This window comes from Rattus norvegicus, chromosome 1, assembly GCF_036323735.1.
Source record: "Rattus norvegicus strain BN/NHsdMcwi chromosome 1, GRCr8, whole genome shotgun sequence".
Classification (NCBI taxonomy): Eukaryota; Metazoa; Chordata; class Mammalia; order Rodentia; family Muridae; genus Rattus; species Rattus norvegicus.
In genome coordinates this window covers 239291338-239309890 of record NC_086019.1, presented here as the reverse complement: position 1 = coordinate 239309890, position 18553 = coordinate 239291338, and the positions used below count along the sequence as shown (strand labels likewise).

The window sequence follows — 18553 nt, the reverse complement described above, 5'->3', positions numbered from 1 at the left end:
GATAGACTCTAAATGTTCAGTTAATGTGGTCCCACTCTGAACCAGTCTCATCTAGATTCTTGGAAATCTCTCCAGCCATTATCTGACTAACTGAACATCTCAGTCACGGTGAGCTCCCATCAGTTTGTATGCTTCTTTGAAAGGGCAAAGGCCACCCTACTTTTCTTTTAAAACAAAATAAAACAAACAAAATAACTGTGCTGAAGGAGGATCTGATTTGCAATGAAATTACTATGAATGACTCCGCTTTCATCTTGCCTCTAAACTATTGGTTTCATGTATGTGATGTATGTGGTGTACATATGTATGTATGTATGTATTTATGTATGAATAGGTGTGTGCTTTGGGGTGTGAGGGTGCATGTCCATGTGTGTATGTGTGTACACATGCATGTGGGGCCAAGGCTGAGGTTGGGTCTCTTGTTTAACTGCTCTCCATCTTGTTATTTGGGGGCGGGTGTCCCTCACTGAACTTAGAACTTTATCAGTTGCCTACACTGACAAGGATCCCTCAGCAACTAGCCCCAGGGATCCTTCAGTCTTTGTCTCCCATGTACTAGAGTTATAGAAGTGTGACTCTCTACTTGGCTTTTGCATGAGTACTGGGAATGTAATTGAGATCCCCCTGTTTGTGTGATAGACACATTATTATCTACCCACTGATGTGCTAAAGTTTGTATCCCATGCTCTCCCCATTTTTGTATCTGCTTCTACTGAGAAATTTCTGAGGGGCAGATGATAATGAGAAATGGCTTCTAACCAATTGATAGCATTAAATCCCCTTGTTTCCATGACTTGTACACACACAGACACACACACACACACACACACACACAGACTCACATAGAGGCACGCACACACACACACATACACATAGACACACACACACACACACACACACACACACACACACACACAGGCACACACACACCTGCCTGCTTGTGTTTAAATAGATATTTCTGTTTGAGTTCTAAAATGTTTCAGAAGCAATTAAGAAGAACAAAAGTGCCTTTCAAAACAATCAGGCGTGAAAGCCATAACCATGGCCTGACTGATTACTGTAGGTTCTTTTTATTCACTGCGGTATTATCAGTGGATTATTCTAATTTACGGATTCTTTGGGGGGGATGTGCCTATGACACCCTTTGTTGCCACAGATTTTGTTTGTGTCCTCAGCCTGGGGCAGAGCAATTCTGGAATCTCTTCTCAATAAGGCTCAGCTTCCTTGGCTACCAGGACTGCAGGCTGCAGTCGCTTATCTTAAAAGTCCACACTCGGCTGTCATAGAAGTGGGTTAGGTGTCAGGCCGCTGTGCTTGCACTGAAGTAGAATTTTCCTCTATTGTATGCCTTAGATGAATATGCAGGAATATTCTTATATTTTTGGTTGTGAGCCTCGCTTTTAATGGCTGAGCCATCTCTCCAGCCCAGGAATATTCTTAAAAGTATTAAACTTTACATTTCCCACACACTTGGAAAAGCACCACCCGACTTGATACAAAACAAGGATGTCAAAGATTAGCTGATGTGTGTGGGACTCGAAGTCTTCAAGACACTGCCAGTCTCCTGTCCTTGGAGATCTCTGGGGTCCTAAGAGGGCCATTTTATACCAAGTCTGGCACTCACAGCAAGTGTGAGGTTGGGGATTTTATGCCATGAGCTGAGTCATGTTACGTTCTTCTTTTGAGATGAACTACAGGTCAACCTTCCCGGAGGTTTCAAGTTCTAGGAAAACACTGGGATGGATGGAGGGAACATGGGTTGGCAGTGGGATTGTTTTCAAAGAGTCAAAGAAAGGTGTCTTGGTGCAGAAGATACTCGGTGCCAGGGGCTGTGTCTATTTCTCTTCAGTTCTTTTCCTCAGGGCAGTGAGCCTATGTGGCTTTTCTAGGAGCTGCATGCCTCTGCCTCCCAGGAAGTGACCGGCCCAGTGCTCACAGCTCACCAGTGGGTGAACATGACGGATGTGAGCGTCCAACTCAATGCCACACACACAGTGAGTATGACAGAAGACACCGACCTTGCTACACGGGCCAAGCGCAGCTCCCTTTTGCTCACAGATGAACTTGTGTCTCTTCTTTCTTTGTTTTTGTTTGGTGATCTTTCCTTCAGGTGAAGACGTGTAAAGCCGCCCTGGGCTACAGTTTTGCCGCAGGCACAATTGATGGAGTTTCGGGCCTCAATATTACACAGGGTGAGAGAAAGGAGGATGGAATGTGTGCTTCTAGGTTCGGGGGCTTCAGGCTTCTGTTTCCTAATGAAGCTGACCTGTGGCCAGTGTGCTTATGATTCCCATCTCTAACTCGGGTGGCTCGAGGCTAGCTGAGTGTCAGTGTGCCGTCTCAGACTGCCCAGGAGTAGGTATCCCTTGTCCCTGAGCTTTGTTAATTCAAATATAACCAGAAGCAGAGTCTCTTAGCATTTTAGTTTATTGATGAACCTTGGTAATTCATTTAGTGTGTGTGTATGTATGTGTATGACTGGGCATGTGTGCATATGTGTAGGGCTTAGAGATGTTGGACCCCAAGTGCCTTCTACTCAATGCTAGAGAGTAGATCTCTCACTGGCTTGGCAATTGCCATGAAGACCAGGCTAGGTAGCCCTTCAGCTTCTTGGGCTCTCCCTGTTGCTATCTCCCGTTTCACCATTGCTGAGATTACCGGTGTATGCCAGCGCACCTGCCTTTTCATGTGGGTTTTGGGAGATTCGAACTCAGATTCTCACACTTTAGAGGCAAGCACTTCCTCACTGAGTCATCTCCCTGCCCCCAGGGTGTCTTTTACTTTAAGCAGCTATGATTTCTTTGTGATGGCAGCGTGCAAAGAGTGTAAGGAGAGAAGTGAAAAGGATAGCCCTGACAACGAGAGACAATATTTTCAAAAAATAAGTCCGATAAGGGAAATTGCACATAAAATGAATTTTAGACAACTGCTGGCAACTCAGAAATCGCAGTTATTTATTGAGAAATAATTGGCAAGCCATATAAGTCAGCTATTTAAAGTACACTTGGTGGTTTTTAATATTTTGAGAGACATACAACTTTCTCAAAATCAGTGTTGGAGGTTCCATTATTCGAACAGAAGCTTTGACCATGTTTAGCTGACACATGTCCTCTCCCTCGGTCTAAGCAACCAGCAAACCTCCCGTCCTTACATTTGCTACCTTAGACATTTCAAATGCCAGGGTACACACACTGTCTGGACTTCTGTTGCATCTTTTATGTGGCGTTCTGCTTTAAGGAACATGGAGGTATAGAATGCGGAAGTGCTCCCTTCCCTTTCATGGCTGAATTGATTCATGGTATCAATATACCAGATGCTGTTTGCCAATTGCTCAATTGATGTTCCGGTTATTCCTTTTTTTTTTTTTTGTATGTTAAGAATAATGCCTCCCTAAGTACATATGTACAAGAGTGGGTCTGTGTTTGCAGTTTTCCTCTTAGGCTTGTATATAGAGGGGAGTGTTTGCTGGTCACATGTTTACTGTGTTGTAACATCTGAGGCCCTATCACATGAGCTCCCAAATGGCTGCACTGCTTTACATCTGTGTCAGTAATGTAGCCATTAAAATTTTCCACATCTTGGTCGATATATGCTATTTGGTATGCTGACTGTAGCCAGCATGTGTGTGGAATGCTGTCTCCCTGTGGGTTTGATCTGCATCACCTATTTGATGTCAAATGTCTTTTCGTGTGACTACTGGCCATCATGTGTATTTTGGGGGGAACTATTTCTTTAAGTTTGTTTTTTTTAATATAATTATTAAGTTATGAGACTTTCTAAAATGTATTTCTGTATACAAATCCCGCATCAGTTAAATTACTTGAAAATCTTTCCCCACATTTAATAGGTCGCCTTTGCAATTTCTTGACTATATTCTTCAAGACACAGATATCCAGATCAGTTCCCTCTTTGTTACTTATCATCACACCAAAGAATCATTCACCACCATGAAGGCTTACCCTGCAGTTCTAAAAGTTTTACTATTTACAAGCCAGACAGCTAGTATTACATGTTGAAGTAATCAGTGATAATTTTTAAAATGAGAAAAAGCTGATGCGGTTCACAAACCCGTGGATTAAATTAAACCGTCTTTATTTGTGACATAAATGAGCATAGTTAATATGAGTACAACCTTGATAGTATTGTCATTGTTTATTAAAAATGACAGTCTATTAAGGGCTATTATTTTAGGATATACAGGAAACACTGCCCCTTCTATTGCTCTAAATTGTTGAAGTCACTGAATGACAACCTTAATAAAATATCTGAACTGTCTAGAATGATTGTGCCATACTATCTAAATCATGGTGTCCTCAGAGGGCTTGTACAAGGTATATTACTAATCATAACAATTCTAATAGGAACAACAGAAGGGAATCTATTTTGGGACACTCTTCGGGACCAGCTCTTGGGAAAACCATCTGAAGAAATCATAGAATGCCAGAAACCTAAACCAATCCTAATCCACACGGGAGAGGTAATGCATCCGACTGTCATAAGGAACTCAGAATGTTATACTACGTAGTTTCAGAAATTAAATAGTTAATGTCTACTGACATGGAAGATCTTTCTTAGATGCTCTTACGTAATTTGTTATTTATTGTCATTACATATTTACTACCACTACAATTATTACCTATATGTGTGAGGGGGCATGTCTGTAGAGGTCAGAGGACACTTTGTGGAGTTGGTTCTCTTTTTGTACCTTTACTTGGGTTCTGGGGACTGGACTTAGCTTTGCGTGGCTGGCACATTCGCTGCAGAGCCTTCTCAGTCAGTCACCTCCCATGAATGTTTGATATTACACATTTGGATCCAACTTTAAAGAATTACTACTATGAAGACTAACACATTATCTAATTATTAAGAAACATGGAAGGGATTGGAATATAGAAAGGGAAGACTAACATTCATGTTATTTGGGCTCTAGGAAGGCAGTCCATGAAGTGTTCTTTGCAGAGGAAATCATGTAGGCCATGTAGGAAAATGCTTATGTGTCAGTTCTCTCATGCTGGGCAGCACGGTTTATCTGTTTACTTAGTTATTCACATATGCATGTATTTATGTCTGTTACTATGTGTAGGTGGGCAGGGGGTGTATATGGAGACCAGAGGTGTTATTGGATACCTCAGATGTATTCTCTGGACTACACACCTTATGTTTTGAGACATGATCTCTCACTAGTACCTGCAGTTCACCAATTAGGCTAGACGGGCTGACCAGCAAGCTCCAGGGATCCTTCTCTCTCTACCTCCCGGCGTTAAGATTGAGTACACGCCACCATGCCTGTCTTTCATAGGAGTGCTGCAGATCCTTCAAATTCCCTCTGCTTATGTGGCGACATCACTAATTAAAGCATTTTTTTGTTCTGGCATTTTTTTTTTTATCAAGACAGGGTTTCTCTGGGTACTGGAACTTACTCTGTAGACAGGCTGAGCTCAAACTCAGAGATCTACCTGCCTCTTTCTCCCAACTTCTGGGATTAAAGTTGTGTATCACATCCAGGCTAGAGCAATTTTCTTTTATTATTACTTTAGAACATAGTTTTTTTGTTTTTACATTTGTACTGTTAAGAAGTCATCACTGTTGGTAGAAGCATGATTGTTGAAGTGCAAGCATTTAAAAAGTAACCTTTATTGGTATCCTATTAAAATTGTTAGGGTCGGAGAAAGAAAGGAGGAAGGGGTGGTGAGACAGTTTCTACCCATCACAATATGGAAAGGACAGGTTCTCTTGAAGGAAGCGGGAGATGAAGCCAGACTTGCACTACGGGGCTAAAAATAGAAATGATTGTATTGAGCGATGCTAAATGGCATTCTCTATTCAGTGAGGAGATAGCCTCTTATACTACTCTGGCAGAACCCCTGTTGGACCATAATGATGAGTCTACCAATGTTCACTTGGTAACTTCAGGGTAATACAGCATTGGGATTCACATGTTATGACCAGGACATAAACATGCACGGGACGTGTTCAAGCTTACAGCAGAGTTAGAAATGAATCCTAGGGTATAGTGAAAACAAAGCACACCAAACATTCAGAATTGTTTCATGGAGGAAATTATGTGATTCTCGATGGTAGAAGGGGTAATTTATACCTAATGTGACTTTCTTGTTTTGGGGTCTCAGCTGACAAAACCTCATCCTTGGCAACCAGATATTGTTGATATTCAGATCGTTACTCTTGGTTCGTTGGCCATAGCTGCTATCCCTGGGGAATTTACGTAAGTTTTTTATAGTAAAGAATGTATTTCTGTTGGAATTGCTTCTTTTAAATTTTTTTTATCAGTGTTTGTGTATCTGTGGAGGGGCTTATGGGCCATGACATACTTTTTCAGGTCAGAGGCTAAGTTGTCCAAGTCACTTCTCTTCATTCACCAAGTGGGCTATGGAGTCAGAACTTGTGTCATCAAGCTTGGTGGCAAGTCTCTTTACCTACTGAGACATCTTGCTGGCCCTGGGATTAGTTCTTAGGGGAAGATATTTCTCTGCTGCTCTCTCGTAGCCACCTATATTATGTTTGGCAACAGTGACAAATAATTTTTCCATATTTGGTGGTGCCTCTGTAGAATAAATCTGCCTATGCTTGTGACCTGTGGAAAAGATGGAGGAAAAACATGAAAAATTCACAAGCCTGGCATTTTAGAGGGAAAAGAGTACAGCGAATTAAGGAAAGTATGCAGACCTAAAATAATATTAAAACACTTGAAAGCATCAGTTTAGATACTAAAAAGGAGAATATTTTAAGACTGTATCTTTTATAATCTTTCCTATCTCCATAAAGGGAAGTTCGCTGAACTAGTCCTTGAATTATTTTCTTCTTTCAAGAATTCATCAAATTCTTACATTCTGCCCAACACTTTCTATCATTCCCCATCACTGCCATCATTCACACAGATTATTTCACCAACTTTCAATTGGGGCTCCTCTGTAGGCCGTTTTCAACACAATACCCAACTGCATTCCTTTAAAACAGTGGTTCTCAACCTTCCTCATGCTGTGACCCATTAATACAGTTCCTTGTGTTGTAATGATACCTACCATAAAATCATTTTCTTTCCTACTTCGTAACTGATTTTGTCACTTTTATGAATCGCAATGTAAATATTTTTGGAGATAGAGGGTTGCCAAAGGGTCTGAGAGCCACTGCTTCAAAACATGAACTAAACGTGCCACTTCTCTGTTCAAGGCCACCCAGTCCCGTCCCATCTTATTCCAGGCAGTCCCTCACGTCTTCCCAGTTCTTTTACATTTCTCATGCCGACTGTTTCTCCCCAAGTTCCCTGGTGTGATTTCTTTTGGTTTTCCTTCTTTTTCACCCTGATTCCGTCATCCTGCATCGTTGGCAAGGTTTTCTGTATAGAGAGAACTACAAATGCACCTGCTAGATCCTCTAAGCATGTTCTGGGCTTGGAGATTTTGAACTTACGGTCCACTCTATATAAAGCACATGTTCTCCAGGTGGCCTCAAGGTCAAGTCTTTTCTTTTTCTTTTAAAATTCTTTGCTCAGATCTCTAACGGAGATGCTAATACTATTCATACCACATAAAAAGTATCTTTACCAAGAGTGACCAACTGTCACTCTCACGTCAGCACCAGCACCAGTATCAGCACCACCAATGCCGTCATGCCCTCCATTCCATTCCACCATTCCACCCTTACTCTGCTTTATTATCCTCTCTCTCTCTCTCTCTCTCTCTCTCTCTCTCTCTCTCTCTCATCTCATCTTACTTTTTCATTTATTTATTTTGTTACCTTCCAGTTTTGAAATGTGGAGGTTTTGTCTCTTATTGTGTATTGTAATGCTAAATGCAGACCCTCTAAAACATGGAGTCTGCAACATAGCCCCTGGGACCCTGCCCCCAAATTAATTCTTATTGGGAAATAAAGATCTCAACAGCCAATAGCTGGGGAGAAGAGACAGAGGCGGGGTTTAGGTTCCTGGGCTTGAGACCAGGAGGAGAGGAGAGGAAAGGGGAGGGGAGGAGAGGAGAGGAGAGGAGAGGGGAGAGGAGGGGAGGGGAGGGGAGGGGAGAAAAGAGGAGAGGAGAGGAGAGGAGAGGAGAGGAGAGGAGAGGAGAGGAGAGGAGAGGAGAGGAGAGGAGAGGAGAGGAGAGAGAAGCCACCATGGGATAGAAGAACATGCAGGAGATGAGAAAGGAGAGCCACTGAGCTATAAAAAAGTGGCCATGTGGGCTGGCCAATTGGAGCTAAGATCAGCCCCAATGAATCATAGTAAGAAGTACCATGGGTTATCATTAGGAAGGCAGATTCTAACAGTATAGAGGGTAAACAGTTGCCCAGCTATTGTGCTGCATAAGGCATATTTTAAAAATATACAGGCTTTATGTGTTTTTCATCTGGGAACATAAATGGTCCAAAGCAGGTAGAAACCCCATGCTGGGGTTATTTAATATTTTTTTTTCTTTTTTCTTTTTTTCGGAGCTGGGGACCGAACCCAGGGCCTTGCGCTTGCTAGGCAAGCGCTCTACTACTCAGTTAAATCCCCAACCCCGTTATTTAATATTTTTTACTACTGAATGTAATTTTCATTCCATTAAATCATTGTCACATAAATGTGGGCCTGGTAAGCAGCAGATATTCAAGATTTTATCGAAGGATTAAATATGAAAACAAAGTGCCAAGTTCATTATAGCATTGAACCTCTCTCTGTCTCCCCTGACCCCGCACTCTCCTTCATATTGGATGGAACGGACCCAATATGTTGATCTCATGGATAGAAGATGATGCTGTCATGTTTTGTGATGCTGAGGGTGGAGCCCTGGGCCTTGTACCTGTCAGGGAAGTACTCCACCACTGAGCTACACCCAAACCCTTGATGGGTTTCTTTCAGTGATGTTCATTGATTTTTTTTCCCCCTTCTTTGGTCAAATTGTCTTTAGTTCAGCATTTTCTTTGAAGATAGGCCAGTCAAGGGAAAAAGCTAAGCTTTTTTACACCATCAACTTCTACATATTTTACTGTTGTGTGCTGAGCTAGGCTAGGATTTTTGACGTGTAACAAAAGCCTTCTCAATAGCTTGCACACATGCGAATGGGAAGATTTTAACCTAATTCTGTTTTCTTGATTCAGAACCATGTCAGGTCGAAGACTTCGTGAGGCAGTTAAAAAAGTAAGTTAACTATGAAATACAATGCCTGTACAGTTATATTCGAGAAGGAAAAAAATTCCTATTAAAATATTCTTTCCCAAATGACTAAAGTTTATGTTCCTTGAAATTAGTGGGTAGAGATAAATATGAAATGTCAGTTATTTAAGAATCAGAATTAAAATATAATGGAATTATAACCAGGTTAAAATATTTTATTGGCATTTACATTTAAATAATTAAAAGTCGATAATGCTTGTATAATGTAAAGAGTAAATTATATTTAAAGGTTGCTTGAAGCCCCATGAATGTTCTAAATAAAATCATCACCTTTGGGGACCTTTCCCCCTATATTTTCTTCAGATTCAAGATATACTGGAAACACTTAGAAAATGATATACTAATGAATGTCTTCTCTTGTTATTTGGGTCTTATAAACATCTGTTTTAATTACATAAATTCAATATAGTTTTGAGGCAATTATTCTTCCTAATAAGATTCTACATCTACTGATTTGATTGCTATGATTTTCATAGATCCATCCCCAGCCATAATGGGGATTAGGTCTTTTCTCAAAGTTCTCTTTTATACTTTCACATTCCTTGCTGGTTTTGGGTCATTGGGAAGATTTTTCTTAAGAAGAACCTCTTCTGTTAACAATTCATACAAAACGTGCACTTATAATTTTTCACTTTTCCCCTTCTAGGAATTTGCACTTTATGGGATGAAGGATATGACTGTCGTTATCGCAGGGCTGAGCAATGTTTATACCCATTACATTACCACATATGAAGAATACCAGGTAAGGTAAAAAGCTCTCATGACTTTTTATTACACAGTCTCTGGATCTCCTCAGCCACATGTCTGAGCGATGACTGTTTCAGTGGGAATTCTAAGAGAATAAGACAAGGATTTTATTTGGTTTGCGTTCATCACATCTGAGTATATGTCTGCATTAGCGATTCACTCACTACCATGCAGTGCTGACATGTGTTTTGTCAGGGGCACTGGTGATAAACCAGGATTATGGTATGCAAACAACTACCCAGAATGCATCTGGTGTCTTACGCTTCTGTAGCACGTCCTGTCTACTATTTATTGACTGGACTATGCATGAACTACTTTGCAAATGTAGCCACGCACAAGCCTTGAAGTACATCCTGAAGTAGCTAATTACTCTCTACATGATATGACTCAAACAAAACCAAACAAAACCCTCTCAGAGCTAGGAATCTGATTTTCGCAATTACTTCTTTATGTGTAGAGTTCTTAAAGCAGCCCTGAGCCTTTTAAAAAACAATAATTACCTAAAATGACAATGCCCTAGAGTACCACAATTGATAATTACAAATAGATCTCCTGGCATATCATGGTAGTCATGCTAAGGAGGCCGAGCAGTTATGATAGTTCATGCTATCATATGTAAAACTCTTTGCTTCGTAGCCAAGAAGCTAGAAATACCTTTTATTCTTTTTCTTTTGTAAAAATTAGAAGAGTTCCTAGGCCTACCTTCATCAAACTATCTGAGAAAGAGAAAGCACATATTCTTTTGCAAAATTGGTCATTGTAGATTGATAAACATATTCTAGTCTAATTTGTTTAGATCAACTTTAAGTGTTTTGTTTTGTGCACTTAGAACCATTAGTCTGACAGGTGTTCTACAGGTTTCAAAAGGAGTCCATGCCACAGACAAACTTGGGAATCCCTGCAAATTTGATCCCTTATTTAGGATGATGTTTCTGTCAAGTTTAGTCTTGACTCATTCATATCAATGAATACAATAGACAGTTTGCAGGTCATTTTCTGGAGACAGTAATGATAAAAATCTGCTTCTTCCATCAGAGATAATGGAGAAAACAGATAAAGATGTAGAACACTCAGGGCTGAAGAGATGGATCAGTAGTTAAGAGCAGTTAAGGGTGGAAGACCCAGGTTCAGTTCCTGACATTTACAGGGATGTTCATAAGCAGGTGTAACTCCAGTTCTAGGGGATCTAATGCCCTCTTCTAATGAGTTCCTAAGGCTCTTAGATGCATGCGGTACACACACACACACACACACACACACACACACACACACACACACACTAAATAAACAAACAAATATTAAAACAAAAGACAAAAACCGACAGGCATTTATCTGATTCTTGACAATACTTTAGGGTCAGTCAAGCAAGTTAAAAGTTAGGAATGTCTTCTCTATAGAGCAAGCATGTGCACAACAGTTCAGAGGGCTGGGGGAGGCAAGGTGAATGGAGGGAAGAGTCCTTGGTGCAGCAAGGTCCTTGGTGGAGTATTGACTTTGTTGAGAAGGTTTTGGAGACAGTGCTTTGATTCACTCTATAAAATGTCATTGGGAAGCTACTATAGGTGTGTGGAGACAGAATTAGATTACACTAGAGTTAGGATCTGGGTGAGGAATAAAGGTTGTACAGAGTTAAGGCCAGGAGGAAAGGAAAACAGAAAACCTTGAGAATTTTTTAAAGGAGGCGTATGACACAATCTGAAGACTTATAAAATATAGGTTGAGATGGAGGAGGGGGTCTAAGATGACTGTCAACTCATCACCATGGAGATACTGGAAGGCTGGCATGCAGAATACTGCAGGGGAAGCTGGTGTTTCTGGATGATGAGGACCTTTGTACACTGATAGCTTTGAGGTTCCTGCTCATAATGATGCACTTGACTCTATTTCACAGTTGTGCGCTATGGCAGAAGTCCTTCCACAGAAGGGACCATTAGTAGCCAACTTATCGAGAAATTATTACATATGATTCATTTTACCCTCATTTCCTCTCCTGATATTCAACCTGGAGGGGGAGACCACTAATAGTACAAAACCTACAATAGACACAGGAAGGACAAGTGGAAGGTTGTAACATCTTTCAGATGAAAAGAAATGGAGCCTAAATGGATAAGCAGACCCATCACTTTAACAAGGATCAGACTCAGCCATTCACTTTGGCTGGTTAGTGGAAAATGCTCACATCCTGTTTTTACAAAAACCACTGAGTATTTGCTGGTATTGACTAATGTAAATGGTCCAGACATCACTTTGCCCCAAAATGCTTACTTCCATAAACTAATTGATGTATGCGAAACTATCTGTATCTCTTCTTGCTTTTCCTGCAGGCTCAGCGGTATGAGGCAGCATCTACGATTTATGGACCACACACCCTGTCTGCGTACATCCAGCTCTTCAGAGCCCTTGCTAAGGCCATTGCTACGGTAATAAAATCGTGTGTGTGTGTGTGTGTGTGTGTGTGTGTGTGTGTGTGTGTGTGTGTGTCTGTGTCTGTCTGTGTCTATGTTTGTCTTTGGGGGAAAAGGCACAGAATCAAGAAAGAACCTTAAATACACATGTTATTTGACTAATTTTATCTTACACGCAATTTTCCTTAGGAAAGAAAATTGGAACAATAATATCACTAAGAAAATAATTCAAAGTTTACTGGTTGTAAAATTCAAGCTTAATTTCATTTAGTGGTGGCAGTCTGTTATATATATATGTATATATATATATATATATATATATATATATATATATATGAAACTGTCATTTGAAGTAAGGAGATATTACTTTTCTCCATGGTTTTAGATTATCAAAAATACTTGAAGGTGGTAGTTGGCCATCTGTACTATAACAACAGTCAGTGATCACTTGCCAAATTCTTTCCTGCCATTCAGAGAGTTGAGTAGACCATGCAGGTACAGAATACTTTGATATTCATATTCTTCATTAAGACATCTCTGAAATTGAGGTGTATTTTCCAATTAGAGGAATCTCACCCTTATAACTAATAGCATTTTTAAATTTTATGAAGGTCCAAAATAATATAAATGGTAATGAATGGAGACTTAGGTTCGTTGAACTCTTGTACTGCCTTGGCATGCACACATGTGAGTTTCTGAAATGCACACCACTGATTTACTAATGTTCCTTAGCATGAAAAGTCCCCTTTAGGACACATTTATATAGGTGCAGTTGTGGTATAGTTGGTTGACAAATGGGGTCAAAGAGCTTAAGATAATAAGCAGATCTATATGTAGTACCTGTAGAATTTACAATAGTAAGTATATTGCTTACCACCACACACCATTAAAAAAAAAAACTGTGCGTATAATGGATTGAAGTGCGTGATACTTATGTGCTGTAGACCAAATCAAGCAGTTTCATACAATTCTATAGCTGCCTAGTGTATTTGAAATTTCAACATAATCTGGAGACTTGAACACACTTTGCTTACTCTTTTTTTTAAACCATAGTGCCCTTAGACCTGTTCCTTTGCCCTGTAAACTTGGTTCTTGGTCTATGATATGGTCACTTATTTTAAGACTGACTATGTGGTCTTGAAAACCAACTGAGTATATTCAATTCCATCTTCTTGCTTGCAGCATCAGAATGACAGTGTATTCCCCATACCCTGTGCAGCTATAAAAACTAACAATCCAATGTGAACATTGAAGAACACTAAATATGTATCAAGGGCTATTGAAACAAAGAGACTCTTGTTTTGATGCCTCCATTAAAGTTGGTGAATCTTGTGGAAAACATTATTAATTGGTCAGGATATGGCTGATCTTAAATTTTTAATAAAGATATATTTATTATATTATTCAGCACAGATTTGGGACTAGAAGAGGACCTTGATAATGATTTTGGGTAAAGAGATTATCCACAATTTGAAGCAAGCATGTTGGTACTTGCCTGTGTGTATAGCAAGCGTAGCAGGGATATGAGCATCCCAGTTTAGGGCAGCCTGGCCTGTGCAGCAAAATCCAGGAAAGTCCAGGTAGCATCGTTAAGACCTGTGTCAACCCCACTCCACCCTTAACCAACCTGTCAAAGTAACATTTTAGAAGCTTGAGATATAGCTCATGTTTGCAAGCACACTGTTCAGAATTTGACCCTCAGCACTGGAATGGAAAAGCTGGGCTATATATGCACTGTACTCTTATAATCCCAGTCCTGGGGAGATGAGCCAGGAGGATCCCAGAGGCTTGCTTATAAGCTTCCTAGCTGAATCAGTGAGAGGCACCTGGCACAATAACCAAGATATGTGGTACCTGAATAAGAATGACATTTAATACTGACTTCTGACACACATACACATCAGGACATATATGAGACAAAATATTGAAAATATAAACATTGCAATATCATGTCATGAAGTTAAAATATGTGGTAGATCACTACCTTGAACTACACAAGGAAAACAATGACTGCCCAGAATCTAACTTGGGTGCTTTCTGATATCTAGATTAGACAAGCCAGGCTAGCAAAGAAACTACCTTCAAGTGCAACATTCTTTTATCAAAAAATTTAAATTACAAACACTTAGGCTCTCATTTTAGGAATGTGCTTGTTAAACATTGTTAGCTTTTGGAGGGCTGGTGTTTAGATGTGTGTGTGTGTGTGTGTGTGTGTGTGTGTGTGTGTGTGTGTGTGTGCCTCCTTTAATGAGGGCATGTCTTGGCATAGGAATGGGGACGGGCAGTATGGCTTCATCTCCGTTGTGCCTTTCTTTAACAAATGCTCTCTGTTTCAGGATACAGTAGCCAACATGAGCAGCGGTCCTGAGCCTCCATTCTTCAAAAACCTGATAGGTTCACTTATTCCTAATATTGCGGATAGAGCACCAATAGGCAAACAATTTGGGGATGTCCTGCAGCCAGCAAAACCTGAATACAGAGTGGTAAGACTCACAGGAAAGTCTCCAAATGCTTTAAGAATTTGCTTCCGGAGGTAAAAGGAAAAACATCATCACCTGCTTCTAGTGGTTTCATATCATTGCTTCAGCAATGGTAATGTTGGCAGTAGCACAGGCTAGCTTCAGCAATGGTGATGTTGACAGTAGCACAGGCTAGCTTCAGCAATGGTGATGTTGGCAGTAGCACAGGCTAGCTTCAGCAGCAATGGCGATGTTGGCAGTAGCACAGGCTAGCTTCAGCAATGGTGATGTTGGCAGTAGCACAGGCTAGCTTCAGCAGCAATGGCGATGTTGGCAGTAGCACAGGCTAGCTTCAGCAATGGTGATGTTGGCAGTAGCACAGGCTAGCTTCAGCAGCAATGGTGATGTTGGCAGTAGCACAGGCTAGCTTCTGCGATGGTGATGCTTATATCTATTTCCATCTTTGCAGAGGGAAATGGGAAACACTGCTTTCCCCCCTCATTGTTAGCTACATAAAATTGAATTTCCAAAATGCAAATTATTCTTTTTTTTAAATAGATAGTCAAACATTCATGCATAGGAGTTGGACCAAGCTACCTTTTAGATCAAGGTATGGGAAAGCAATAGAAGTAAAGTGGGACCTGCCCTGCTACATTTTATGCTGATTTTGTGTTCTGCATTCTCACTGAATGATGTATTAATTCCAGCAGGTCTTCTCTTCTCCCCCGCCTTAGGGATTCCTACCTTTATAATGTAATCAGCAAACGAAGTAACTTGATTTGTCCATTTCTAGATTTCTCTTTTGTCTAATGAAGCATGACTAAGCTTCAGTGTCATGCTTCATCAGTTACTGAATGATCTAGAATGTAGTGTCAGTTCCTCAGTGCTGTGAGTGACTGACGCACACAGTATCAGTGAAGTCTCTGACTACGGTGACAAGATGGCTGATAAGAACAGCCCGAGGATGGAAGAGAGTGTTCTTGGCTCACAAATGGAGGATGCAGTCCACCATAGTGGGGGAACCATGGCAGCACGCATGTGAGGCAGCTGGTCACACTGCCTCCCTGCCAGAAGCAGAGAGGCAAATGCTTGTCCATTCACCTTTTCCTTCATCTTCAGTCCAGTATTCTAGCTCAGGGGGCAATGCCATTCACACTAGGGTGAGACTTCATCATCGAATAAGTCTCTCTGGAATATCTCCATAAACGGTTCTCATCTCGCCAAGTGGTGGGCAGAGTTAAGCGTCACGGCCGAGGAGAGGATTTATCCTGGTTCATTGTTTCGGAGCTTTCAAACCTGACCACTTGGCTCCCTTGCCCTGGGCTTATGCATCGTGAGTGTGTGACAGGGGAACTCTTCCCACCCCATGGTGGCAGGAAAGTATAGAAAACACAGGGATGGTCCAGGGACACGATTTAGCCTTCAAAGGCACGCTCTCAGTGACCTACTTTCTTAATGGACCATTCAGTATAAGTCCATAGTAGATAAAATGGATAAACATATAGGTGAAGCTAGTGCTCTCCTAATTCTGTCACCTCTGAATGGTTCTAACCCCTGGAATCCCAGACTCCACTAGAGTAATCATGGTGGAAGGGAGTACACATCATAATTAAACCATAACAGTTCTGGACTAGGATTTGTGAGACTTGGTAGCCTGGGCTTGTTTCTGGTCTTAGGAGATGTGTATTTAGATTTCCTCTATCTATCTATCTATCTATCTATCTATCTATCTATCTATCTATCTATCTATCCATCCATTTAAAATTATATACACATATGTATCTTTATGTATACACACCATATATATATATATATATATATATATATTTATTTATTGTGATGACAGAAGGGTGTGTTGGCTCCTTAGAGCTAGAGTTTCAAGTAGCCATCAAACTCAAGTTCTGTATAAGAGAAGGAATTGCTCTTAACTGCACACTCCATGTACCCCCTTTAATATGACCCATTTGTCAGGAGTTTAGTAGACAACATATTGAATCAGGTCAAGACCATTTATTTCATACTTAGCATGCTGATAGGCTTTCCTGGTAGTAGATATAGGATTTTTTGTGAGTGCTTTCCCATGTCACTGACATGACCGTGTAGTTTTCTTTCATTCAACCTATTAATATGCTATTCTGTGTTAACTGATTTTTAGATATTAAATCCTGCTGCTTCTGGTGTCTAATCTGTTCTCTGTGCTGTCTGCTTGGTTCACACACTGCCCGGGTGTTTTAGACTCCTTCCAATGAAGACGGTTTTTCCGTGTTTCGTGGCTTCTGGTGTCAGAGTTATTAAGGTTGAGTAGGGAGGTGTTTCTGCTCGTGTTTTCTGGAAAACTGTGCAAGAAGTATGAGTCAGTGTCTTTGACTATTCTTTACTCACATCTAGCTGCAAAAGCAAATGGACTTGGGCTTTTCTTCATGGCCAACATTTTTATGAAGGCTTTCAGTTTGCATGAGGAACAGTGAGTTTCATCACTACATTTCCATGCACATTGTCTGGGATAGAGTTCCAGTTGTTGTGATGAAGTGCCAAGACCAAAAGCAGCTTGAGGAGGAAAGGGTTAATTTCATTTTATAGCTTGAGGTCCATCATGCAGGGAAGGTAGTGTAGAAGCATGAGGTGGGAATCCATGCAGAGGGCATGGAGGAGTGCTGCCTACTTATTCCCTCCATCTGCCTTGCTCACTTTATTTTCTTATGTACCCCGCTACCCCCAAGACCACCTGACCCAGGGTGGCACAACAGACAGTGGGCTAGGCCCTACCCTATCAATTAGTCAAGAACATGCCCTACAGACTTACCTTCAAGCCAATCTTACGGAGGCAGTTTCTCGGTTGCTTCCTTTTTGCCAGATGTTCCTAGCTTGTGTCAAGTTGAGAAAAACTAGCCAGTCTACGTGCGTGCGTGCGTGTGTGTGTGTGTGTGTGTGTGTGTGTGTGTGTGTGTGTGTGTGTATTTATTATATATATAATTATTCCTCTGCTTGGCTTGCCCTGTGCCCCCTCTTGATGGTCTCATTAGTCTTAGAAAAAGTTCCTGGACCTCATATGTTTACATCTAGAGGAAGCAGGCTGTGCTTGCTTATCACCCCCAATATCCTCTCCGCACCTCTGCCTTCACTTTATGCATATTCCTTACCCCAGCCTTGTAATGGAAGGTCATACATATTCTATAACTTCATGTATATTCATCTTCTTTCCATTTTTGAACATTATGTTTTTGGTTAACATAGAAAAAAATGGATTTCCTTCCTATATTTTCACACACACACACACACACACACACACACACACACACACACACACACACACACCCCTTGTGTTTTGTTCTTATTTGTCCCTACTTCCCTCCCCTAGTTTCCTCAAACTTGTTTTTTATTTCCGATGAGAGATGGAATAAATCATGACCCTTGGCTTGTCTTTTGCAATTTCCTGTAGAACCGGTAGACTTCCTTGGGCTAATGTGTGTCTGCTAAGTGCCTTAGGAATTGTATTCCAATGTCCAACCACAGTCTCAAGCCCAACCAAATTGATACAACAAAATATTCATGAGATGAGACACCCAGACTGGGGCTGAAGAACGAAAGCTTCTGCGGTCTGGGATTGGATGGAGTTTAGACAAGGCTGGTGGAACCTGGTGATGCTGATCTTTGTCTGTTTCTGTGCTGTATAAATTTGTTTTAAACCATTTTATTCGCATACAATGAGATAAAGAGGTGTGAAGGTAGGAGGAAGTGAGAACAAGGGAGAGTTATAGAATATGCACGTCATG

General features: G+C 40.8%; 1 protein-coding gene across 19 annotated transcripts in view; it reads left to right on the top strand.

Moving 5' to 3' along the window:
• The window catches only part of Asah2 (N-acylsphingosine amidohydrolase 2), a 107605-nt gene that overhangs the window by 76708 nt on the left and 12344 nt on the right, over positions 1–18553 (top strand). For all 19 annotated transcript variants that reach the window (XM_039107021.2, XM_039106988.2, XM_006231263.3 and 16 more), the window contains 8 exons: positions 1890–1994; positions 2111–2192; positions 4362–4477; positions 6129–6223; positions 9094–9133; positions 9816–9911; positions 12241–12336; positions 14658–14804. In XM_039107021.2, coding sequence (XP_038962949.1) covers positions 1890–1994; positions 2111–2192; positions 4362–4477; positions 6129–6223; positions 9094–9133; positions 9816–9911; positions 12241–12336; positions 14658–14804 — 777 coding nt within the window. The remainder of the gene's footprint in view (positions 1–1889; positions 1995–2110; positions 2193–4361; positions 4478–6128; positions 6224–9093; positions 9134–9815; positions 9912–12240; positions 12337–14657; positions 14805–18553) is intronic.